Raw genomic sequence first — 27,500 nt, 5'->3', positions numbered from 1 at the left:
CTCTTCCCCCTTTCTCTCTCTCGCTCGCTCACTCACTCACTCACTCACTCACACGCGAGCGCACATTCTCGGTCACTCGGCTTCTCTGACATCTCCGCTCACTGTCAATCTTTGTTTCCTTCGCAGGGATTGCCTCTCTTCACTTGCAACCCTTTGGAAAAACGTTTTTTTTTTTTACCTGAAATAACAAAGGGTATTTTTTCAAAGAGAACTACAACTGGGTGATTAATAAGCATACAAACTTACCAAAAAGGAATTCAGCGGCGGAGCAGGATGCCTCAGAAAGGTGGGTGCTGACAGCGTCTCTTTACTAAAAGTTTGTTTACGCGTTGCAAAAAGCAGTGCAGCAGTTCCCCTGTTACTTGTGGCGCCTTGGTTAAAATGGCCAATAGACAGAAATATATGCAGTGGTGCAAATGTTAGAGAAGTATATATGGTACATACGATTTTTTTTAGTATTATTTCTACTAGAGCATATTGCATGTTTCTATGGTGTTTTAGTATGACAGTGGAAATAGAAGTGTTTGTTGTCGGCAACGTGCAACCTAAGCACAAATAGTTCTTGTTGAAGTTTTTTCAAAAATGCCCTTTTTCCATGTGGAGTTTAACCCGATTTGTTCGCTATTTTTACAAGAGGTTGTTGGTGTTTGTAGATAGCTTGATGCTTATTTATGACAGCGAAGAGTAAAAAGTCACGTTAGGCCTAGACTGTGTTTAGTATGGAGAATGGGGAAGCAATGACCCGTTGAGGAAAGGTGTCAGTTTGAATCATCCGAGCGATTCAACCGAGCGCCTTCTCTAAAAATGCACTAGGAGCACACTATGCCTTGTTAGTTTTCTGTTCTTTGCGTGCATTTAAAGAAAAAATAGACAAATGCCATTATCATGTATTTTAAAATTAGCGAGCTCTATGATTGTAAATGACAAGCTTTCGCTGGCAGCCCAAGCCGAGTGGTATTGAAGCACTATATTAAATGTTAGGGTATAGTCTACATCAAATAATGTCAAATAATAATGATGCTATATTTAATTTAGACTTAGGCCTACATATTGATAATAGATGTGCAAAAGATCCTGAGTAATCTTTCAATTAGAATAGTTTGGCCATTATTAACAATTGCTTCTTAAACAGTTAGATGGGGATGAAGGCCAAATAACTTGAACACTTAAGTTGTCACTAAATAAAAGAGATGATTAGTGCATGTAAATTACACTGTGCTCGTAACTTCCTACGGGGCCATTGTATAGATACAGATGTATGTATGCATATGAATGTTGTTACTGCAGGATACTCTGTCCTGAATAAGCATGTTTAATTAAGGCGATTGTAGTTCGGGATTAGAGAGGGGAAAGAAATGCAGATTAGACCTAGTTAAATACAACAACATCGACCGAGTTTGGTACTAAGAATAAATAATTAACAGCCATACCAATAGAGCCGAAAGCATGACAAGGGAAATGCTCAACTTCAGTTAAGTAGCCTAGGCTACTGGCCACTGTCGCTACAGAAGACCGCGTGTTTATAACACAACGAAACTAAATTGCTTAAATGTTATCATAATTTCACACAATTACTGCTACCCAAGAATTAAACAGAGGAAGCCAATACGTTTGTGGGAGAAGTTAACATTTTATATTATCTTTATTATTATTATTATTATTATTATTATTATTATTCCAGATAGCCTATCAGCTAACAGAAAAACCAAGGTGTCAAAAAAGTGGTTGTGTTTGGTTATATAAATGATTGTGTTATTTAATATATCCTAGGCCTACTATTGTTAAATAGTAGGCTAAATTTGTTTTCTTGTCCAAGTTTTCAGCACAATTACATCAAACACGATGCATGAATTACATTTGCGAATCAAGAGTGAGGAGAAGAAAGCATTCAACGGGTACATTTTTGTGCTGAGGGAGAAAATGAAAGTCCAGACTCCTCCACTGGCCCCCTTTTTAAGCAATGTCATTGAATAGGTCCTTTATTGCAATTGTCTTTTTCCAATTGAGCGCCCTACTGAGCTGTTGTATCTTTTTTTACAACCCCTAACAAATCACCAGTTATACAATTACCTCCAGATATTTATAACGTGAAATTACTTTTCCATTTCCCCAAACGTTACTAAAAAAAAAAAACACATTGGTGTGCGGGCACCAGGTCACGGCTATCACTGTGACAGTGATGCTGGTGTGGGTGAATGCTCGCTGCTTGGGGGTTGGGTGCCCTCCGCGCTTTGTATCCTAGAGTTGTTGGTACGTTTAGTGGGAGGCTGTGTTGCTAGTTAGGGAGGCCGAAGTTTGCACGACGGGCTTGGGGATGGTGGTAGAAAGGGCCACATTGTTGGGATCCAGCAGGCTTTGTTGGCCTGCCTTCACCCCCTCCCGTTCCTACTCTCAGAGCACTGAGGCGAAGTAGACAGCGTGTGTCACTGTACTTTTGAAGAGAGGATCTAAAGAGTACGGGGCCCAGTAAAAAGTTTGCACACCACTAGAAAATAGGTGGATACCCTTGTCACATATAGCTTGCAGAAATATAGCAAAACATACATTACAGGCAAAACAAAATCAACAGAAAACATAGCTAATTAATTACATATGTAGTATAAAGCTAACAGTCTAAAATAGACTGAAGTTTGACTAAATTCATACGTTTAAACCAGCAGAATACAGAATTTAAAATGTACTACGTCTCGAAATTCCATATGCAAAAGCAGTTGATAACATATGGGATTAAAACTGTACAGGGGTGTAGCCTACTAATATACTGTTTTGCTTTGTCCTAGGAAGGCATTAAGTAGTCAGCAGCAGATGAGGGGCTAAATTGTTTTAAAGCGGACAGTCAACTCTGTTTCCAGGCAAGTTCAAATATGCACGGAGAACAAAAAGGATATCAGATCATTACATTTTGCCACCCTGGTGCATCAAAACTATCACCCGCAATTCCCTCGAATTTCAAACCCCATAATAAGAACTATAACAAGAAAATACGTATCTTATTAAAGCTGCAATTGTTTGTCTGTAATATAAACGTCTATGGAATACTTCCCAATTAATCAGTTTATTCTGTATTACTTATAGAATACCACAATCAAGCCGCGTGGGAGTCTGGTGTGGCGTCGATGATGCAGAACAGTAAGTACATTTACATATATTGTATATATATATATTTATTTATATTAATATTGTATATGTATAATTCTTTATCGCCACATCTGCAATCATGAAAGTCTCATGCGCAGTGCCGGCTACTCATGTTATTATCTAAAGATGCAATGTCTACTCGTGCCGGGGAGGGCTGTTAAGATACTTATTTTAATGTTTTAGATTATGAGTGGTAGGCCTATATTTGTTTACTCCTTACAATGGTATTCCATGTTGCTTCTGCGGTCATGGCTGCGATGCATGTAGTAATATTTTATTTTGCGTAAATTATTTTTTGAGAATTACCGTGTTTAGACAGATGTAGCCTACTACAGGTAGCCTGGCTTAGAAGGGGCCTATGGGCCTTTTCACGGGAATATCTGCATGTGTGAATGGTTTATTTAATTTACATAAACTGAATTTAGGCCTTTCTGTGGGTCTGTTGAAAGCCGGCCTCACAGATTGCAAGTGAGAAAATATACCTGGCAGAAGTATTTCTTATCTGTTTATTCAGCGCCATTCACTGACACGTACACGCGCAACATGCGCATAATCAAAGGGGGAGAGAAAGGCAATGGGGATATTTCGTTTCTGCTTGACTTGATATTAAATAATTGCAGAGCTGTCTGCATTACCGTTGGCAATGGCTGCCAAGTCGCATAACTGATAAGCGCTGCAGAAAGGGCCAGTGCAGAAAATATGGGAAATGTTCGTTATTTCATAAAGACGGTTTCCAAGACTATGTGGTCACTAAGACATTTATAAATAAGGAGATGAATAAATAGTGTGCACAAACGTCTTTGTTCTAATTGCAATTAGCATTGTGGTACTTTTTAATTGTGAAGGAAAGTATGTGTGAGGCTGTTAAGTATGTATGAGGCTGTTATAGTAAAATAACCATATGAACATTTTTCTCTTGCTGCTGGACAAGAGGTGTATGACGTCTGTGATGAAGGTGTGTGGAATTACTTACTTGTGTTGTGATATGGTTACATATATTCCGCCCTGCCAGTGAAATGTTTATACACACACACACACACACACACACACACAGGGAGGGAGAGAGGGAGAGAGACTTCACAGATGCTTGATTGAATTTTTATAGTCTTGTTTTTTTTTGCTGGAAAATGGGCTGAATTTCTCTGTATTCTGTCGAAAGGTCAATCAAAACAAAACACTAGCCATCCACCTCCTTATCTGCCTTGAATGAATGTTAATAGGAGGGTGCAATATTGCGACGTGTGTTTTCTGGTGCGAGTTGTCGTGAAGATATCAGCCTAGTGAGGCCCTGGGTTTGTCTAAAGGTCGCGGCGGGTTCCCCGTGCTTTGTATTCTTAACTCCTGGGTGTATATGGTGGGGAGCATCCAAATTGTCGACATATGTTTTCCCATTAGCCGACGAGCAATAAAATACAAGTCGCATAATGATCGCCACCGGGCAGCATCCCGAGCGCACACCGTTGGGAATTACAAGATGATTAAGACTTGACCTTTTGTGCTTTGGAATTTTATGTGTTATTTTTATCTGACGTTTATATCCATCATATTGATTTATTTAAATGTCATAAATAAAGGAGCACAGTTCAAGGCCAATAAACCTTAAATGCAGCTGTACTTATGTCCAAGAGCCCGTTTAATCCAGTTAATCCTGGAATTACAATAGATAGAGAGGATGATAATGGATTTCCCATTATTCTGGATCTTGTTTAAGTAAGATTATTACACATTAGGTCTCAACTGGGGTCACTGTAGAATGCATTTCCGTTATTCTGGCCATTCGTTCATTTGCATTTAAGTTACAGCCTTGTAAAAAATGGCCATGCTTTTTGGTAATATCCAGAGCAGCCTACTGCCATGTGTTGTAACCCACAACCTGAACACAACGGGGCTGTAGCGGCTGCAGGATTTGTTGCCAAATACAAACAAGAGGAGAAAAAACACTGTATGTCAGTTTTAATATGTTAAGAATCATGCGCGTTCACGTCCCCCGTGCCCGCGCATAGCCCTTAGCTACCTTAAAATGAAGCCTCCCTTGAAGGATAAACTAGTAGAGTCCAATTTTATCCGAGTGATATCCAAATGCAGACAGAAAGGGTCGTTTTATCATGCTACTATTTGTCGTGACGATGCGATTTTCAAAAGCAGAGCGGTGTCATAAAGTGACATGCCTGCCACAAGTGCTCCAACTGATCTTTTCAATTAGCCTTCCATGCATGATCCGAGGCGACTTCCGCCTATTTCCAGAAATTAAGCTCAAACTTGACGTGCAGCTAGCTTTATTTTAAAGACAAATGTCAGGCAGGCTCATCATATTTTCCCCCTCTTCTATATTTGGAGCTTATTTATTGCTAAGGAGCTGGCGCTCCCGGAGTCAAACTAACGGTGGGCGTCAGTGGGGAAGGGAGTGAGAGCAGAGACTCAGGCACACCGGGGAGGCTTCGGTTTGATTCAAGGCTTGGTGGCTCTTCGCATTCACTCATTGGACTTTTGTTATCGCTCCGAGATCCCAAATAATTAGGTACGCAATTAATTGCTAATTAATAGCTTCTGCTTTAATTTGCGAAATCTTAATTGTGATTTCAGGAGTTGTTTCTGATATTGTGTTGTCATTGCTGCACAGATGTTTTTGGTGAGCTTATGAGTGTTTTCAAGTTCGGCTGTATTTTAACACTTTAAAGAAAGCGCTTCGTGTTTAGTTATTGACAGTAAGGCACGAATGACTTTCAGTTGTGAGCATCCATTTTCATATTGCTGGGGATGTTTTTTTTTCTTTTTATACATGAACGATGGTTGATGAGTAGCCTTATATGCATTTACTGAAGGTAGAAAGGAATACAGCATACCTTAATGGAAGTATTGGTGATTTGAAAAGACATTACATGACTTAGTTATGGCTAGCACTTTCTATCCATTGCAATGTGTCTGTACTTTGGATTCATTTAAATGTTGAAACTCAACTTCACTGTTTTGTTGTTTCTGCATGTATCAACAACATTGTAGCTATCATTCATATCTGCATAGCCTATTGCCGAAAGACTAACGCTAATGGAACAATGTTTCCCTATTTTTGGATACATAGGCTGTTACGATATATTCAGGTGACTGACTTTGTCGACATTGTCTCCGTATCTGTGTGTAGGTCACAGCGGCGTGAACCAGCTCGGTGGTGTATTTGTTAACGGAAGACCCTTGCCGGACTCAACCAGACAGAAAATCGTTGAGCTCGCACACAGCGGTGCGCGGCCGTGCGACATCTCCAGGATCCTGCAGGTAACCATTTGTTTTACAGCGTCTTTAACCAAGATTTTTTAATCTGTAATATACATAAATAAAATCTATACCTAATAACAAAACAGGAAAATCAATTGTCAATTCGTTTCTCAAGAAAATAAAAGCTTTTCTGATTTTGAACATCACTGACAACTCAGTGGCATTCCTAGTGATAACTTTGTCACCACTGTTACCACCATCCAGTTAAGATTCGTCGCAATATTGGACGTTTTAATCACAATATTTTAGGAAATCTATTATAGCTTACACGTTCTGTTAGCTTAAGGTATATTTTCTGTGTTATAGATGCATGTTGATGCAAAAGTCCAAGTGCTGGACAATGAACACGTAAGCTTATCATTGTTTGACGCATACTTAAAAAATTCGCAGTTGTCTTAAATAATGTATGTGAATTGTGCCTATTGTTTTCTATCCAGGTGTCGAATGGGTGCGTGAGTAAGATCCTGGGCAGATATTATGAGACTGGCTCCATCAGACCACGGGCGATTGGAGGTAGCAAACCACGAGTAGCGACGCCCGAAGTGGTCGGTAAAATAGCACAGTACAAAAGGGAGTGTCCCTCAATCTTCGCCTGGGAAATTCGTGACCGACTACTGTCAGACGGCGTGTGCACCAACGACAATATACCTAGCGTAAGTTCACAGACTGCCAGTTATTTACAATGGCTAATTCAATTTACCACCTGAAATGATTTCACACTAGATGACCACTGATCCATGCCATATTATTAGCTTTTAGCGCCTTGAGACAATTTCAATTGTAACTGGTGCGACATAAACGCAATTAAATCAAATAAAATTGATATGCCTTTTGCACATTATTATTATTATTATTGCTGTTGTATAGCCTACATTTGAGATCAAAGCCTAAATGGACAGATAACAAGAAGTCACATGGTCAGCAGCTAATACTTGACACTGGAATGACATTCACTTCGGCTGGTTTGTCATAAGGCCTTGAACTTAAAGGTGCTTTTGTTGATGTCTTTCAGGTGTCGTCGATAAACAGAGTCCTTCGCAACCTGGCTAGCGAAAAGCAACAGATGGGTGCAGATGGCATGTATGACAAGCTGAGAATGCTCAACGGGCAGACGGGGACGTGGGGAACCCGCCCAGGGTGGTACCCAGGAACTTCTGTACCCGGGCAACCTAATCAAGGTGAGGCTTAACAATGGTTGTCAAATGCTCGTTATCACTCTTACTTATTATTTATGATTATGATGATTAGTATTATTGTTTTGCTAATATTTTTATCATTATGTAGCCTAACATGTATCATTATCATGATATTGTATTTTTCTCCTGAACACACAGCCTAAGCCTAATATTTAATAGGCCTATAACATAATAGGCTACATAATACAATAATTCCATATTTCTAGTATCTAATATTAGGCTACAGTAATTCAAATCAACTAAATAAATTTCATTGTTCTTTTGTAATTAAAAAAAAAGTTGTTTGGATATTTTTTCTTTTTTTTTTAAATGATTTTGGATTTCCAAATGCAATGACTGCATACTTGCTGACAATAATAGTTAGAATGCTTACGTTTGTAATTGCAATGTTGGGTGTAACACTGTACATAAATATTTTTGCCTGTATTGCCAACAGTAAAACTTTGATGACATAAGAATACAACTCAAACGCAGTTCGTCATTCGTGCAAAACTAACCTAGCAACCAATTAATCTCTAATTAATCATCCATCTCAATACCGCCTCTGTCTCTGCCGAGGACTTGCGTGACTACTGTCCATCTTTTCAGAGTAGGTGTCCATCCAAAAACTCGCCCCTTGCACCCCCTAACCCCCTGCCCCACACTCCCCTGTCATCCACCCCCACCACTGGAAGATGAAGCGGAGAAACCGTGTGCGGGATCTCGGTACAAAGGACGATTCTGTCTCACGCAAGAATTTGTGATGGGAACAGCTCCGTCGCTATGTAATTGCTCATTAGAGATCGTTTAGTCTCTCATTAATACAACATGCACAGGCGTCTAGTTGGAGGAGACAGCTGGAGAGTAAATGTTCACCGGAGACCTCTGGACACGACATGGCGCAGTGCGCCAATTACACACGTCGGTTTTAGGGCAACAAAGTATTATTTAAAACAATAGGCCATTTACTAAACAATGAACATAAAACATGTTGTGACCAGCCTACACAACTTAAAATAAGTAGCCGTTTTATTGTAGCTAATGTTATTGTAGCCCTCTAAAATTAGACATTAAAATCTGACGTTAAACACTGAATAAGCTAAAGCTTAAATATCACATAGCCTACTCTATTAGTAGAACATTCATTTTATACCACACAAAGAACGGAGAGATTGCAGTCTACTACTTGGACTGACTACATATTTCAAATAAACATATTTGTCTTGTGTGTTTTTATAATTATTGTTTGGATGTTTGCAATATATTGTCAATTTCTTAAGTAGCCTACAGCAGCCCAGTCTGAATGAGGAAATCACTCAATAATTAATTTCTCTTCCAGCCAGAGAGCATGTCACTTTGGGAGTAACTTGGCCTACCATGCATTTGAGCCAACTTATTGGTCTACTCTAAACATGGGGATCTTAGCTGTCTTTCAGCCTAGGGTCCACTGAAAATATAATGGATAGTTGGGGAGAGGCAAGTAGGCTAGAAAACTGCCAGACTGTTTTCATTTTCCTGCACTGTTGCACATCTCTACAAGATTCCAAAATCCGTCTTTAACATTGGAACACATTATTTGAATGGTGCTAGAATGTTTTGATCCACTCTCCACAGCTGAAAGGTGCCGCAATTGGTTCTATCGTTCGTCGTGTTTTATGCCTGACTGATTGAGACACAGTGATACCAAAGAATGTTTTTTATTTCCAAGCCACTTACTGAAAGAAAAAAGAAAACACATCCCAAACAACGCGTAAGTAGTCTGGCAGACCAGACAAATAGGACGCAACACTTCTTCTTTTGTTGGATTAGCCCTAAAAAAGTGAGGCCTTTGAGACAACCACACCACACAAGACAACTTAATTGTAGACCCAGAGTAATACCTGCTTTTCAAACACTGGTAGCCAGTCCACAGTTTATAGGCCTAGTCCCTAATCTATGACACCGGAGGACAAAATTATTTAGCGATGAATTATAGAAACGTTAAAGTAGGCAAGACCTTTGTAATTATTTCTGCCAGTAAGCAGAACTGATCAACTGAGCGAGTATGTATATAATTATGCATTAACAAAACGTAAACAAAACACACAATCACAAAACGTATCAATTCCATGTTAGGTTCAAAATCATAATTTGTTAACAAATATAGGACTACCAAAGCGCACGAAAACTTCCGTCCCGACTACCAAGAAGCTGTTTAAACTATTGGAATTAGATAAGCCTATTACAAAACATATTTACAGCCAATCCAGGCTGGGGGTTTCAAATGAAGATATAGGCTAAATTCAAAGTGGCATGTAACGGGACGGCCCAGTAGACGTTGATTAATGACACAAGTGCGTAGAGGTTAACACAGTGAACTGAAAACGGGGCTGACTGGATCCTCGTGTTTAACAATGCAGAGCAATGCACGCCTTGAGAGAATCCTTTTGTCGACGCCTTCAATTGTGTACACTCGAGAATTCTGCCCACGAAAACTTTGGCAGGCCATCTCCGTTCAAACTTTAATGGTTTCCCCTTATTCTCGTGGCATTGTGTCGCGATGAAAAGCAACTCTTTCTATTCAAGTGCTGGTGGTCACCTCAATGGCTCGACGCATACCCATATGGTGAATGGTATTGAAGAATCGTCGTACTCTGGGAGTAAGAGAGGGTTTAGGTTTCTAAACATTGCTGAGTCTGAAAAGGTCTCATCGCATCTCGACACATTTCTCTTAACCCTTTGAGCGCGTCTTCATTGTTAACAACTGATAAAGGATCAGAGGAGAGATGGTCCTCACCAAACAACAGTATTTTCCCACATTAACTCCCTATTTGACAGGATTTGGAAATAATACCCCAAGTGATGTGCAAATCTTGATTTGCATAATATTAATAGGGCTACATAAATATATAAATAAACAACTTACTCCTGAACAATTATTCTCTACTTGGTTGCACAGATGGATGTCAGCAGCAGGATGGTGCAGGAGAAAACACAAACTCCATAAGCTCCAACGGAGAGGACTCAGATGAAACACAGTTGCGGCTCCAGCTGAAGAGAAAGTTGCAGAGAAATCGGACATCATTTACACAAGAGCAGATTGAGGCCCTGGAAAAAGGTAGCCTCCTCACTCTCACCTGCATAGTAAAACACATAGCCCAGAACCAAGCGTTCATATATTGTATGCACATACTTAACGTATATCATACTTCTCAAATTTGTCTCCAGAATTTGAAAGAACTCATTATCCAGATGTTTTCGCAAGGGAAAGATTGGCAGCCAAGATTGATTTACCAGAGGCAAGAATACAGGTGAGTGATAAATACCTGCCTATTCATCATAAAAATGGGCACATGTCCTATCTGATACTTCAGCTCTCAGATGCCTTATCACATGGAGTAGGCTACCATCTGGAAGCTTAGCATCCTCTTCTGGGTCTGATGGCTCTGATGTTGTGTCGGCAGGTGTGGTTCTCAAACAGGAGAGCAAAGTGGAGGCGAGAGGAGAAGCTGCGGAATCAGCGCCGACAGGCGAGCAACCCCTCCAGTCACATCCCCATCAGCAGCAGCTTCAACACCAGTGTCTACCAGGCCATTCCACAGCCCACAACACCAGGTAGGCCACCGAGGGACCAGGCCCTAGCCAATCACATTGAATCTGTGGGCAGAGTTTACATTTTAAAAAAAAGGGAATAGGCCTATAATTAGTTGTAGGCCTATTATGTGTATGAGTATGGAATAGTTATTGAAGTAAAAATAAAATATTAGAATATGAAATAGTAAAATATTAGAAAATATTATATAGCCGTAATAGACAAATCATGGTTCATTCAAATGTAATTCTCATACAATTCTCTGTCTTCTCAGTGTCTTTCACATCAGGGTCCATGTTAGGCAGATCAGACACAGCCCTCACAAACACATACAGCGGATTGCCTCCCATGCCAAGTTTCACAATGGCCAACAACCTGCCTATGCAAGTAAGTCTTCCACAAGCAATTTCCCCACCTTCCTTAGCAGTTATACTGTGTTCGGTGTTTGTGTGTGCGTTCTGTCCTTGAATGTGTTGTGATACCAGTGATAAAAGCTTGCCCAAATATATAAGCCTTTACTGAACAGTTGCATCACCAAGCACACGCTATAAACTATTGAATCCAACAGCCTTTGGATTTGGGGTAAAATCGTTAGCTTTAGTAAACGCACTATACACAAACACCATTGCTAACCATATGGCAGCTCGTTCTGTTAGCTAACGTGGCAGGCAGAATGATTTTGGATGAGAGCTGTGCGTTAGCACCTACCCGGAGGCTAATTGCTATATTCTCTGTTTGTAGCCCAGCCAGACATCCTCCTACTCCTGCATGCTGCCCACGAGTCCCTCTGTGAATGGGCGGAGCTACGACACGTACACACCCCCTCATATGCAAGCACACATGAACAGCCAATCAATGGCCCCTTCTGGTACCACCTCAACAGGTAGGCCGAAAAAAAAGAACCTCTTGTTAACTTGCTTGGTGATGATAGTGAAAAATTACTGCCATTGATTTTTTATGCTACCATACATCCTAATTAGGCAGGGTACCATCACAGAGTGCTGTCATATACAGGCAGCATATTGGGGCAGCCGTGGCCTACTGGTTAGCGCTTCGGACTTGTAACTGGAGGGTTGCCGGTTCGAGCCCCGACCAGTAGGCACGGCTGAAGTGCAGGCGCCTAACCCCTCACAACTCCCCGAGCGCCGCTGTTGTTGCAGGCAGCTCACTGCGCCAGGATTAGTGTGTGCTTCACCTCACTGTGTGTTCACTGTGCTGAGTGTGTTTCACTAATTCATGGATTGGGATAAATGCAGAGACCAAATTTCCCTCACGGGATCAAAAGAGTATATATACTTATACAGGTCTTTCACTCCATGTACCTGTGATGTTCCTTTCATCCGTTATAGAATATAGCCTATACATGTTGCATATCACATCATTCATTTTATATTTTGTATAGTTATGTATGCATGTTTACATCCAATTTCATTTTCCATTTACCAATTTACATCACTACCCTATGTCACCATGTATTTCCTCATTACTCGTTTTGTATAATACCTCTATCTGGTTTGCATTGGCCTTATACTCTGATTTAAGAATTAAGTAGGCCTACCACTCGTTTGCATAAACATTGCCCTGTTCTAAATGTAGTCATGTATTAGATATGTTCAGGTCCATGAACTAGAAGGATAATATAGTATTTCCTTCCAATTAAAAAAAGTATTTTGTTGTGCTGAAAGAATTGTATTTGTAAATGAAGTGACCATAGTGGTCTGAACTGGAGAGATCATTTTGAAATCATCACAAGAGAAAGAAGTAATAGAACAAATGGGAGCTAAAGCGAGCTCTAAACTGTAAACAATTACTGGTTGAGTTCTCAATAATTTTCAAATCAAAAACATAAACATAAACATAAATCATAAATAAATCATTAACATGAATAAATAAACATAATTGTAAATCATACTAGAAAACAGTATAAAGTGATGTGCTCTGGAGCAGTGAATGACAGCTTCTCCTCTCTCTCCCTCCCTCTCTGTAGGACTCATCTCCCCAGGAGTATCTGTTCCAGTCCAAGTTCCAGGCGGCGAGCCTGACATGTCTCAGTACTGGTCAAGACTACAGTAAAGAGAAGAGCTACTTCACCCTCTGACTTTCTCACGAGGCATCTGAGACATAGCCACACACCGCGCGCTCTCTCTCTCCGGCAGTATTCTGTGTACATGTCAGCACGCGCACACACACGCACACACACACACACACACACACACACACACACACACACACACACACACACACACACACACGACACACACACACACACACACACACACACACACACACACACAAGCACACACACACACACACACACACACAGACAATGGCAAAGGAGGACCTGGAGTGGACAATTTCATTTTGGGATTGTGCGCTGTTCTGTGACTTTTGGGACTTGGGAAAACTTGAAAAAGAGAAAACAAAACAAAGGCAAAACACGGAGGGAAAGGAAAATAAACAAACTTGGCCTTTCATGGAACAAACAAACAAACAAACAAACAAACAAAATCAAGCGTACCGACATTTTTTCAGTTTCCATCTTTTTGGTGTATTTCTATAGTTCCATTTCTATGTTATGACGTAAACATGAGAACAACTCTGGACGGACAGCTGGGAGTCCTTGTTGGTCTTTCATTGACTCACACTGGCTGGAACCCTGACTATCTGTCCCATGGCTTCTTAGTAAGCTTATATCAAGAACCTCTACCAGACTTTTGCACAGATGCATATCAGCCCAGTTCAGCTGGAGTGAAAGACACTGTTTGTAAGCTCATTTATGTGAACTGGTTGGTTTCCCTCTCCAAAAAACAATGTTTGCATAAGGATGTCCCCATTTCAACCTACCCATATTGGCTTTTGTCCTTATCTTTGGTTGCATTCAAATACATTGTGTATTCTATGGACAGTGGCATTATTAAGTAATATCATTTTGCTTTGGGGTTGTAACAAGCCTCGGGTCAAGTGCAAGCGCAAAAGTTGTGTTGGGTAGATTGAGTTTGGGCAAACTGTCTGTCTGTGCTGAGCAATAACATTGAGGGGAAATGTGGGAGAAAAATGATTGCTCATTGGTAGACTGTGGCATTGATATAATCCAACTTGTTTATGTCCAATTGTAAGTATTTGTCTTCCCTAGGAATCTCCCTAAATAATTTCTACAATAAAAAGTTACTTTCATTTGTATTGCTCCCCAGAATATTCTATACATTTTATACAAATTTTCATGCATTGTAAAAAAACAACCTTTCTTTAGCTAAGGTACAAGTTGTCTCTTAGATATAGTTGTATTATAGTGTCATGCTGTCAAATAATTTTGTGCAACTAGAAATATTTAATTCCTATAATTATGATTACAAATGCTTGACAGAGTTTTAAACATAAGTGTTTGGCAGTTGTTTACAAGTACATATCAGAATTAACCATTGTTGATTGTAAAAACAGACCAAAGCCTTTGTATTTCATCTCTTACACAACATTTTGTTTTTATATATATTTGTCTTGTGTTGCAAGCATTTTTTGTAAGCATTTGTTTTACATTATATTACAATGGCTTCGAGTACATTTTGACTGCCGACTAATCCCGCAGTCTGTTATTTATAATTGAAGACCATGTCTATCATGCTTTGCGTTCTGCATTTTGATGTGTATCTGGGGGCATGGTCACGTCAGGGTTCTGGTTCAGAGTCAGTTCCATGCTTTGGGAGAAAGAAAGGTCTACACTGTCTCTTAAATATTTCAATTTGAATTTTATTTAAAATGGAGCTTTCTAAATGTATTTTGTGAAAAATATAAAAAAAACATTTTGTACAGTACAAAAAAAAAGCGTCTTGATGAGAGCTCTCTTTCAACGTTTTCAGTGTTGCCAGATGAAGTGTTCAACTCCACTGGTTGAACCATTTCAAACAGGATCCTTTCCGAGTGATCTAATAGTGTTCTCAAAGCTTTACCACACAGACACAAGACCCAAAGCCCACCTTATAACCACAAAAAACCCTCCACGGACAAAAGCACCAACCGACTCCATACAACACAAGCACTACAAAAAAACACAGGCACAATGGAAAGGCCAAACCATTCACCAGCGCAGGCCCTTGTTTTGGTGGAGTTACGATGGTTTTAAAAAAAGGGAGGGGGAGAGAGAGAGGGAGGGAGAGAGAAAGAGAGAGGGGGTGGAGGGATAAAGCAGTCTGTGCCCTGGGCGAGTTGGGGGAGTGAGGGAGCGATTGTGTGGCAGAATGAGTTATTTTGCTTCACTTGCTATCTCAGCAGGGGGGTGGACGAAAGAGAGAGAGAGGGGAGGTCTGGGCCAGTGCTGGGTCAGGTGTAGGCTCACAGCACTGAAGGATTGTGGGATTTCTCTCATCTCTCTCTCTCTCTTCTCCCTCTTAAACACACTCCCAGAGTCATTTGCAGCCTTGGTCAATCTACTTCATATTGTAGCCTGACGTTAAGCCATAATGTGTGTAACAATTTAATAGAGAGGCACAGACTCCAAAAAACGTATTTTTGATCAGGCATCTGTAGTGGTTCCTAAAACATCATGTTGAACGTTTGATGAGTAAACAACTTAGAGATATAGGATGGGCAGGATCAGAGTAACAGCTAAAGTAAACATAGAAACCATTTTATTATTTGCCATCATTTTCTTTGCAATGTAGGCTACAGCACTGGCTGCCCATGTCTCTTTACTTTACACCTGAATCTGATGCACACAATATCTACAATTTGGCCGGTTTGATAAATAAATGTAGGTTATCAGGGAACAAAACACCCTGGCTAAAATGTTCCAAAGTTTTGCAACAGAAAACCTGTTGTGAACTTGGTGGGCTGAACTCTAGAAGCTGATTTGTTTTTTTTTTCGCAATATTTTCTTTTTGTAAAATCTGGCATCAACTCTCAGATTGAATTAATTAAATACTCTGCATTCACAACAGACAAAGAATGTGGACGTTCATAGTTAAAAAAAACATTCACACAAATCTGAAATGCCAACAACACAAATGCAAATAGTACAGGAATTCCAGTGGGGTTATTAAAAAGATTCCTGTAGGTGTGAGATGACAAACACACACAACAATGTGGGCGACGAGGAAAACCAGCCAGGGCATCAATCAAACAAGATGGTATGGTATGCTGCCCCCCCCCCCCCCTGTGCTCTTGTGTTAGCAGGATATGTTCAGGCTGTGTCGATTAATGACGACTGATAATATTAGAGTGGGATTACGTAAACTAAGCCAGTGTGACAGATACAAAATGGAACTGCTCCACGGACGTGGTTGTGCATCACAAGAGCTCAACCTCATACAGGTTGTTGCTGTAACAGTGTGTGTCTGTGTGTGTGTGTGTGTTTATGTAAATCTCTCAATGACTTTAACCCTCTATGTACTGTATACACATAGTTGTGATAACTCCTGAGTACATAGTTTTTTTGCATCATGAGTCATTTTTAACCAGCACAGGAAGAAAAAAATAAATAAAACAAGCCTTGCCACATAGAAACGCAGAGCACAACACATCACAACACTCATCACACTGTAAGCTCAGCGCTTCTCTGCCTTCATCAACACTTTCCCCCCTAAACTGTGGTGACACGTTTCTAATCCTTCGCAGGTTTGTCCACGCAGACCTCCAGGTAATAATATCCGTGTAAGGAGGTAAACATAAATATGATTAGAGACCTCTGATTGATGAATATTTACACTTGTTAATTCACAGAAAGGGAGTGAGTCAGACGATGATCGGTCATTACCACAATGAATTAAGTGCTACTTAGCATTTAATTAGAACACTTTGCCATGTGATTGATGAACAGTTACAGACAGTTGTGATAAATCATGTTAAGGCTTATTACTTTTTGACACAAATGAAATGGCATGCTGTGTATTTGCAATGTGTAAACCCTGTAGGTGTAGCAGGCCGAGATATGATGGCAGTCTCGTCACTTAGTTGCACTGTGTGTAAATAAAGAATGCGGGGAGCTGAAGAGAGAGGGGGTGTCTGAAAACATGACTGGACAGGACAAAGACAGACCAAGGACCAGGTGAGGCATCAAAGCGCCGTCTCACTGTCAAATCAGACGGGACTGATGCAGACGGACCCAGTACAGACGGACAGAGGAGAGAAGGAAAAATGGCCTTTTCCTGACGGATGAGCCTCTCGTGTCTCAGCTAACGGATAAAAATCACCGCAACTATGAGTCTGGACCTGACACCCAGCAGCAAACACATACCCCTCACTGACACCAAGGACATGAACTGGGGCTGTTAGTCGGCGTTCATTATCGGGGCTTCTCAGAGAAAAAACAACAGTTCTGAAGACAGCGTCACAGCAGACAAGAGAGAAGCCACAAACAAGCAGTATGAGATGGACTTTCTGACATGGATAATGTGTCTCGTTGAGAAACAGCGTCTGAGATTTATATTCAGTGAGTCAAGTGCTCCTTTTTAGTCAGTGGTACAGAAGTCGTGCAGAAACTGGTGAGGATGGATATGGTGTTTGCAATCTAACAGAGATGGCAGCTGTTGAATACATGAAAGCCAGAGTTTGTGTACAGGCCCCACATCTTTGTGTTTTCGTACGTAGATTTATGTAACTAGACCTATGAATAATGCATGACTGACAGTATTTTTACATTATGAGTACTCTTCCTCTAGAAGTCACTGGGGGTCATGTCATCTGAAATTTAAGTTAGAATCACATGCAGGCGCTCAAACACACACACACAGAATCAGCCCCAACCGTAGACATACAGTACATACATGTGAACAAACATATTCATTTGAATTTTAATTAACTTACTTTAATGTGCCTCGGGCATATGATGAAATCTTTACACATTAAAGGCTTAACGCATTAGACCAGTGCTATATGTATGACTGGACTCTCTATCTATATATCTATACCTTTATATCCCAGAGAGAGTGTAACAGTAATATACAGCACCATGACTATCAGACATAGACAGATATAACAGAGATATAGAACAAAGATAAATGAGAAAGGAAAATGGTGAAGGAAATAGAAAGAGAAAGAGACAGATGGAGAGAGAGACAGAGGAAGAAAAAGAGAAAGAAAAGACCAGCACTAGTGAAATAACTTTACAGTCTTACATCTTGTGGATGTTGCAAATGAGGCCGTCCACGGCAGCGTTTGACCTAATTTGCTCTCGCAGGCCTGTCAAAGCAGCGGGCTTGGGAGGAGCGGTGATGACCAATGGAATCCGAGCCGACCCCGCTCCCTCTCGTCCCCTCTCACCTACATATTCATGCACGGGCACCAGGGCTGGTCAGGCCAGATATGCTTTTAATCCAAGTTATGGAAATAACATTACAGTGTCTGTCTGAAGGGAGAGAGAGAGAGAGAGAGAGAGAGAGAGAGAGAGAGAGAAACAAAGAACCCTGAGCCCTGGGGCTGTGATGGAAGAGCTGCATAATGAATCCTGCTGCTTAATAAACACATGCCTTTTGCCTTCACCCAAGATCTAACTATTCTGACAACTAAACATCTCGCATCTATTATTCACTTACACAGCAACACAACAATCCCGAAAATGAAGGCAAGCATGGGTCAATAAAAGAAACACACAGACACTGGCTGTAGAAAAAGAAGAAATTATTTATTTTCTTCACATCAACAGCAACATATGGTGTACAAGAGTGCCTGAGCGCAGAGAGTGTGTCCGCGGTGCACCTGTGAGTTTAGAGGGGCAACAGCGTGGGTCTGCTAAGGGGTAGAGCCCAGTATGCAACACAGTCTTAATTACTGATCATTTGCTGGATCTTTCCAAACCTTTCTTCTCCCACTGTTTATCCCATATATTCTCTCTCTCTCTCTCTCTCTCTCTCTCTCATTTATCTGTGTGTTGGTGAGGCGAGATGTCGGAGCAGGGAGAGGGGATGGTGTGCCTGTATGTGTGTGCGTGTGTATGTGTGAGTGTGTGTGTCTGCGTGTATGTGTGTGTGTGTGTGTGTGAGAGAGAGAGAGAGTGTGTGTGTGTGTGTGTGTGTGTGTGTGTGTGTGTGAGAGACAGAGAGATGGGGTGTTTGGCGGAGGCAGACAAGTCTGATGTGGGGGGAGGGGTTGGAAGCTCTCGTTAGAATGTCATGGAAATGGCAAGGGAGGGGGGAGGTATGGCAGGGGGAAGAGAGAGAGGAGGGGGGAGAGGGAGAGAGAAAGAGGGGGAGAGAGAGAAGGGAAAGAGAGGGAGAGAGAGAGGGAGAAAGAGGGGGACAGAAAGAGAGAGGAAGAGAGGGAAAGAGAGAAAGGGAGGGAAAGAGAGAAGCGAAAGCTCTAGAAGTCCAGGTGCTTGTTGCCAGTGGCGGTGGAACCACAGCCCGCTGCCAGCTCCACTTTACCCACACGACTCACTGTGTCTGACAGGTCTGGAGGCAAGTGCAGCCTCTGTGGAGAGAGAGAGATGGAGAGAGAGATGGAGAGAGAGATGGAGAAAAAAGGAGGGGTGGAGAAAAAGGAGGGATTGAGAAAAACAGAAAAGGAGAAAAGAGTAAAGAGGAGGATAGAGGGAGAGGGAGAAAGAGTTTGAAGGAAAAGTGAAGGATAGTAAGAGAGAGAGAGAATGAGAGGAAGACGATAGAGAGACAGAGAGGTGGGAAAATAAAAGGAGAGAAAGCATGTCAGTCAAATACGAGGAGATACATACAATAGGCAATGGTCAACCAAAATGTAGAAGATTGCATCCATCCATCCATCAATCCATCCACACACATACTGTACATACACACACACCATTGAATGATGCTATGCAGGCTGTCGGACAAAAGAACATAGGCTACAGAGAACGCTTCCTTTGACTCACATGGTTGCGTAACATCATGTAATATTGTGTTGCTGTTGCTAGCACAAGATGCTAGGAAAAGAAAGGCTATGGGTTTAGTCTATAAAGAGCACATTCGCAAGTAAAAACACACACATTCTTTTTAAAGCAACACCAAAGAGTTTTTTGTACCTTAAAATAATGTTTCCAAAATCGTTTCAGTGGTTCATCAACTTGTAACAGGGTGAACGGCACTTCTGCATTCGCTTCGCAGCCCTCTATCGGCTATAACCGCACTATGTAAGTTTGCCAGATCGGGTAGCGGATCTGTAGTTCGATGGAATGAGACATAAGAAACTACACATTTGACTTGCGTTTGATGTCGCAATCCATTGTACTTTCATAAATCATGCAACATATTCTACCTTGTCTGTGGACATTGTTATTTGCAAAGCCGGTGCTGTATAAACAAATAGCGTGCGTGCGACAGAGGGAAAGTTCTTTGGTGTTGCTTTAATGTATGCAGCTTTGAACAGGGGCGGAGTGGCAATCGGGACGATCGGGAGTTTTCCCGGTGGGCCGGCCGATGAGTCTGCCCGGTCGCGAAGCCGCCCATAGAGCTTTATCGACGTGCCGTGAGTCAGACGACCATCGACCTGATAGGTGCATTGAGAATTTTCCACGAAAATCTCCGAGATCTACAATTTAACATTTGGGAAGTCCAACCAATTTATACCACTTGCTCACTGTCTATATGTCATTCATGGTTACCCTGCACGCTCATCTCTCCCATGCTGATTTTTGTGTAGGCTAGCCTAGTCTTAACTTTTATCTTAATTCATTTTTGTCTTATTCAGGCGTTACAGAACTTTAATCACAAATAAAAAAAAATGACAATTAAATTTGTTTGTTTGTACTTAAATTAACGTAAGCCTTGGCTAGAATGGAGCAAAGCCTCCTGGGAATGGGGAATGTGTTTCTGGTTTATCCAATGAACCGATTGCAGGTCAAGTCTATTTACAGAAATGTAGGGGGATAAATGAGCGGCCCCTCGTGGGCCACTCAGGCTGATAAATGGATGGTGGAACTCGTTGGAACTGTCTATATGTAAGCCTATATAGGCCTACTTTAATCATTCTTGTACAAACCTATTCAAAGTGCCTGTTTTTTTTTTCAATTATTTAATTACCTCTGTTATTAGGTTGACATTGTCTGTAGGCTAGGCCTTTTTTAAATTTATACAGGCAACTATTGGAGTGCTATGATACCCATACCCAAAGCTGTTTTTATACTGCACGGTTGCATATCTAGTTCCTTACACATTTATTAAAAGTGCCTGGTTTGTGGTTGATTGGCTTGTGTGTGTGTGTGTGGGGGTGTTGGGAGGGGGGCTGGTGCCGTCAGAATTTTCCCGGTGGATTTTAGTGCCCCACTCTGCCCCTGGCTTTGAAGAAAAGCAACTAGCAAGATGGACGCAAAATCAAGGTTATTTTGACACAATCATATGTTACGTAGTATCACAAGCATTTTGTAAGAAAAAAACCCAAGAGCATGATTAAATAACACTGTGGGATTCATATCCAATCCATGCATCCAGATGGACTGGAGCCAAGTCTTGGGTCCACCTGCGAGTCTTGGAGACCACTTCTCTCCCATCGGGTCTAAGAGGCTAAGGGGTGGCTGTGGGAGAGAGAGGAAGAGTGTGGACCGTGGTGTCTCCTCACCCCCATGCACTCCAGAACTGGCCTGCGCAGCAGAGCTGCCATTTTTATATCCCATGTTTGCACACACAGAAAGCGCATTGAGCCCAAATCGCGTTTGACGCTTGGCCACGCACTCTCAATCGCCAGGCATGGACCTGTTAGCGTGCCGCTAAAAACCTCTCACCGTGTCTTAGTCTCTCAAGTGGCTCAGTGGAGGGGTGGGGTGGGGTGGGGGTGGGAGGGGTTGGAGTGGACTAGAGTTAGGTGCTGAGCTATGGATTATATCAGAGTCATTAGAATCAAGCGTTTTACCACGGTAACTTGTTCCACACCAGCACTAATCTCTCTCTCAAGGCTGGCCTGTGCCAACGGCTCGCACAAATGAGCCACAGCTAATGAGTGGTCCTCACGGAAACACACACACACACCCGCACAAACTTACATAAACACATGCATGCATGCAAACTCATAAACACAGACACACACAATAAATTCACTTGTCATAATGCTAACACACCAATATGCATGCACTGACGCACGCACACGCACAGGAAGGTTAAGAGGGACTTGACTCTGAAAGCAAAGCCACAGTGGAGAGCACTAAAAGCTGAGGGCCTGCACTGGTGAGTGAAGAGGCGTACGAGAGGGCGTACGTGTGAGCACGCAGGGACCCACACGGCCACCTTTCGGGGTCTTATCCCCACCACAGACAACCCAGTGATATTGGGCAGAGAGGCCGGCGGGGGCATCCCAGCACCAGCACCCCTGAATCCATACACCCCTCTGGCTCTCTCCCTGCGGCCGAGGGGGATAATGGTGAACCTCGCCCCACAGCAGATACTTATCTGGGGCCTAATGACGGACCTCTGCAGCCCCCATTGTGTGTCCTGGATGAGAGAGGAACCCCGTTATTACAAGCAGGGATAAGGGCCCTGGTCTGATCTCTCCTCTATCGCGCTCCGCTATCTCATCCCCATCTCTCCCCCTCTTGCTTCTTTCTTCACTGCCTCCCTTCTTCTTCTGTCCTCTCATCCTAAGCCATTGTACGACCACTGTCCCCTTCAGGTCGGGATAAAGTGCCTCTAGTAACATCCCGGATGGTTCGCTTTGAGGCAGTGACATTGCAATTCCTTGGAGCAATCAGTTAACTCTAGAGGAAAGATAAGATGCAGAGCTTTTAGTGTGGAATTTGCAAAGTACAAAAGGAGCAAATGACATGAGTCAATGCACTAATGAGCAACTTGTGTATCTTTTGATGCCTCTTGAGTGTCAGAAGCCGGGGAACGACATGATAGTGAGATATCCTTTGAATTATCCATGCATTGTGTTGCGCAGCGCAGTAAATATGCTTTTTAGTAAGGCCTACACTAGTGGGGATCCAAACAAGCTTCAGAAATAACATAGCAAATTGATTAAACAAACTCTTTCTCACACACACCAATCCACCCCCCCCCCCTTCACACACATACACAACCACCCACTCACCCACTGGCCCGCCCGCCCACACACCCACACACACACACACACACACAAACACACACACACACACACACACACACAAAAAGAAGGCCTCCAGAAGATGTTTCTCGAGTTTAGGGCCGCGTAACCTTTCATGTCTCCGAGCCAGCCAAGTGTGAGTAAAAAAGAGAAATAATGCATTGATCAAGCCATGACTGCGCGCCACAGAGTGCACTGCAGCGGAAAGTTTGAGGAGCAAAATCAATAGCACATAAGTAGACCTCGGTGTGAACAAGGTAAAATCTACAACGGCGAGAGGAGGAAAATAGAAAAGGAGGGAGAAAAAAAAATATCACACTCCTCTGAGACAGTCACGCACCTATAGACCCACCGAGGCTGCTTTGGCGGAGAGCCTCCTGTCTGGACGGAGAGCGTGCTGAAAGGAAGGTCATCCCGTTCCAAACAACCACACCGACATCGGCAACCTTGATAGCGGGCCAATCGATGACAGATAGCGCAGAGTAGGATAAACAGCCCAGGAGCTCAGAAGCCCGGAGACTCCATCACTGTCTTCAGATCAAGACACGGCCAATTACAAGACCTAGACATTACATTCTTTTTCTCTCACAAAACGTTCACTTCCTGTTAAGTGTTTATTAAAGCAACAGTTATGTGAACTTGATCTGAGCAACTGACTCGGTGTGTAGTTGCTGTTTTATCATTTCAACAGAGAGAGGGAAGAAAAAAACTGAGGGAAGAGAAAAGAAGATGAGGAAGAGAGAGACGTAAAAAAAGAGAAATATTATTCTCATAACCATTAACTCATGACCATTAAGCAGCTTTTGGGGAGCTGGCACCTTGTCAGTGTGAGAGTCACACAAAGTCTACTGAGGATTCCAGTGCTGCTCTGTGATCTGAAAGCCAAAGACTTTTCCACTGCCCCACAACGCTGGGTATGGAGACCCAACGCGGAGGCTGCCTCTCCTGACCCTTGACCAATCCACTGAACCCCAAACTGCTCCCGATGCGCAGGTTGGCGCCTTGCATGGCAGCTTCCACCATCGGTGTATGAATGTGTGAGGGTATGGGTGAATGTGAGGGCATTATGCTATAAAGGACTTTGAAGAGTTTTTGCTCGGATGAGTAGAAAAAGCAGTATGGACCCTTTCAAGAGAGTTCCATTATCAGCATCATAGTTGGCCCCACAAGACTTCCTTTTGAACATTCCATATGTTATCTTAATGCAGAGGAAGTAGATTGGGGCCCAAATAGAACGTTCAAGCATTGTTTTTGTTTTTATTGTTGAAAGGATCTATACAAATGCAGTCCATTTAGCATTTGCGATTAGCCGCTACACCCCCTGGTAGAAGAAGCAGTATACAAATGCAGTCCATTTAGCATTTGCGATTAGCCGCTACACCCCCTGGTAGAAGAAGCAGTATACAAATGCAGTCCATTTAGCATTTGCGATTAGCCGCTACACCCCCTGGTAGTGGACAGGTCCCATAGCCTCACTAGTGTTGTTGGGGCACGTGCCCCTTTCGGCAGGCTTGGCACGCAGGGGTAAAGGTCTCTCCGTCACAACAGTGCCACGGAGCAAGCCCTGCCATAGGGAGGGGCTGTGACAAAGCACCACATGAACCTTAAGCACCTGAAATGATACCCAAGGGTCTCTCCAGAAGCACCTTAGGGCTGGCTTTGATTAAGAGGGTTATTTATATCACCCCACAATGGACAATAAAAACGCCTCAGCTGATGCAGCTGATGAGGGCTTTATGGCTCAACGCAACTCAACGCTCCCACATCTCACAAGCCACAAGGGAGAAAAGAAAGAAACATGCTGTAAGAGACACAAACTGAGAGTTGGGCAACTAAGTGGAGAAGTTGTCAAATTTTGATTGATTAGATGTGTTCACAGTATTTAGCATCTCTAATTTGAAATTAAAATAGCCTAACTGCGCCAAAAAGAGATTAAGGGGGATCCTAAAAGCACTCCATCAAAGAAATTCCAAAGTCCGTAACTGCTAATTACAAAAGCATTAGGTGCATTAGTCAATTACTTCACAGAGTCTTACCAACAGCTCCAAAACCCAAAGAATTCTGGGACAATAAAGGCCCAGTGGTCACAAATCATGATTTCAATCAGCTAACAATCAGCTAAGCTCATTTGCTAATACATTCTGACACGTACATTGCAGCTTTCTTTGTATTTCCTAGAGGCATAAGAAAAAAAATGGTGTTCCTCAGTTTGCCATGTCTTCATGAATTGTGTTTAAAAAGTAACGGTATATGTATGCTCCTTGTTCCATCTGTTTTATGGCTGGAAGACACATTCTACATTGTTTAGGTTAAAATGCATGTTGTAGGCCACAAATACAGTTTAGAATGAAACGTAAAGTGTGCAAAAGGAACTGTATGCCTACCAAGGCAGTGAGAAGGCGCTACTTTATATCTGTGAAAATTCTGTATTTCATCACTTACTGCAGAGAGGGACATCTACACATGTGAACCAAACATTCCGACAGCCTTGTGAAATTCTAACCCTTCTCGTTTCGGAACGAAAGCGGACACAAATCTCCACCTTCCTCTTCTTTTGTGATCTGAAAAGGTAGGTAACCTGAGCCTGATCCCTGGGCTTGTCTTCAGCTTCTGTAGAGTTCATCTCTTGCTGTGGTTACACACACGCCTCAGGCTGCCCCAGCGCTGACGCCCCCCCCTCTCCACCGTCCACTCAAGACTGAATGGCCATGCGAGGGCCCCTCTACTGCACTGTACCAAGTGTAGAGAAGATAAGGATGAATTTATTATCAGGGCGCCTTACTGCAAATAACGCCTTAGGTCCAAGTGTTGGGGCAGCCGTGGCCTACTGGTTAGCACTTCGGACCTGTAACCAGAGGGTTGCCGGTTCGAACCCCGACCAGTAGGCATGGCTGAAGTGCCCTTGAGCAACAGCGCCGCTGTTGATGCAGGCAGCTCACTCTGCCGGGATTAGTGTGTGCTTCACCTCACTGTGTGTACACTGTGTGCTGTGTGTGTTTCACTAATTCACGGATTGGGATAAATGCAGAGACCAAATTTCCCTCACGGGATCAAAAGAGTATACTTTATACTACTTGAAATTGAAATTCCACTTCTTAGGGATACTGACATAGCGATTGTGCATTTCTTTGAAAGCACGATAAAATCACCATTCAAGGGAGAGGATGTGTCAGAGCACAACACTTCACTCTAAAGCTAATACCAGGGAAAGCATTTTTACTTCCATCAAGCAAAAATAAACACAAGGCCTCAAATACTCAAAATCATAAACATATTGGAGAAGAGCACTTGTTTTAACATGTTAGCAGTTTCTGCAAGTTGTAGACGAGAAGTAAACACACTGGTTGTGGACGAGAAGTAAACACACTGGTTGTGGATTGGAGGATCTGACATCAGCTTAGACTGTGGAGGAGGAGGCCCTGCCTCCTTGCTCTGTAACCGGTAAAGGTCATGTGCAGCCCGTGTCACCTGACTGGCCGCGCCGAGCCCACGAGACTTCCAGGAGACACACACACGGAGACACGGCGAGAGGATGCGTCTCCTGCGTGGCCCATAATGCATCTGACAGGTCAAACAAAGTCTGGGGGATGATCCCTGCTCCCACCAACACTTTCCGTTCCCCTTAGTTTTCACGCTCAATTTCCATATGCTTGACTTGCACTTCATGCGGAGGAAAGAAACTAGAATTTTCTAATTATGCAGGTCTTAACAGGACTTTGTACAGGGTTGTGAAATATTTTTACCTGATGGATGTCAGACGTCTGACTAATAATTAAATGTGTTCAGGATATTGCTGTCTTTGGCATGCTTTATATAACTATCAACAGAGCAAACAAAGTAAACAGACATAAATAACATACGGTAAACATGTAAACAATACAAACAATCTACCAATGGCACAGAGCAACCACATTATTTGCCAAACCCTTTCACAAGGGAATAAACCACATCGTCATTCTCCAGGCACGTTCATTAAACGGCCATTTAAATGCCTCACAGTGCTAGCTGTTTGACCAGTGCAGAGGAGGGACATGAGATGACCGCTGCGGCCAGTCACAAAGGCTCCTGCTAGAGTATGACTATCACTATCACCCAACCCACAGACACACACACACACCCCTCGAGCGGCACTTCCCCTGCAGGTCTAGATTGTCCAGTGCAGTCAGTGTCTGCAGGGGGCACAGAGTCGAGGTCAAAAAGGCCTCTGCCGGCACTTTCTATCCACTCCCCTCTGCAGCGTTTGGAAGTGTGATGCTGTGGGAGAGGCCCGGAGGGGCATGGGGGTGGTGGTGGAGGTGGGATGGGGGGATGTGTGTGTGTGTGTGTGTGTGTGTGTGTAAAAGTGTGTGTGTGTGTGAGTGTAAAAGTGTGTGTGT

General features: G+C 42.5%; 2 protein-coding genes across 11 annotated transcripts in view; one reads left to right on the top strand and one right to left on the bottom strand.

Annotated features, from left to right (window-relative positions):
* pax6b (paired box 6b) overlaps positions 1–14,328 on the top strand; it is a 19,179-nt gene extending 4,851 nt beyond the window's left edge. For 3 of the 10 annotated variants that reach the window (XM_048262820.1, XM_048262822.1, XM_048262821.1), the window contains exons 2-14: positions 127–286; positions 3,076–3,129; positions 4,070–4,093; positions 6,278–6,408; positions 6,715–6,756; positions 6,846–7,061; positions 7,421–7,586; positions 10,522–10,680; positions 10,791–10,873; positions 11,027–11,177; positions 11,429–11,541; positions 11,896–12,037; positions 13,142–14,328. In XM_048262820.1, the coding sequence (XP_048118777.1) occupies positions 274–286; positions 3,076–3,129; positions 4,070–4,093; positions 6,278–6,408; positions 6,715–6,756; positions 6,846–7,061; positions 7,421–7,586; positions 10,522–10,680; positions 10,791–10,873; positions 11,027–11,177; positions 11,429–11,541; positions 11,896–12,037; positions 13,142–13,227 (1,380 nt within the window). In that variant the 5' untranslated portion in view covers positions 127–273 and the 3' untranslated portion in view covers positions 13,228–14,328. Of the gene's footprint in view, positions 1–126; positions 287–2,780; positions 2,853–3,075; positions 3,130–4,069; positions 4,094–5,482; positions 5,657–6,277; positions 6,409–6,714; positions 6,757–6,845; positions 7,062–7,420; positions 7,587–10,521; positions 10,681–10,790; positions 10,874–11,026; positions 11,178–11,428; positions 11,542–11,895; positions 12,038–13,141 lie in introns of those variants that run through there. The other 7 variants (XM_048262825.1, XM_048262827.1, XM_048262823.1 and 4 more) reach the window with 7 other exon arrangements.
* Positions 14,329–18,745: 4,417 nt separating this feature from the next.
* Positions 18,746–27,500, bottom strand: part of elp4 (elongator acetyltransferase complex subunit 4) — a 60,354-nt gene continuing 51,599 nt past the window's right edge. Inside the window, 1 exon segment of the mRNA XM_048263057.1 lies at positions 18,746–19,551. Within this exon segment, the coding sequence (XP_048119014.1) occupies positions 19,441–19,551 (111 nt within the window). The 3' untranslated portion in view covers positions 18,746–19,440.

Source organism: Alosa alosa, chromosome 14, assembly GCF_017589495.1.
Source record: "Alosa alosa isolate M-15738 ecotype Scorff River chromosome 14, AALO_Geno_1.1, whole genome shotgun sequence".
Classification (NCBI taxonomy): Eukaryota; Metazoa; Chordata; class Actinopteri; order Clupeiformes; family Clupeidae; genus Alosa; species Alosa alosa.
This window is presented reverse-complemented; position numbering and strand designations above follow the sequence as displayed.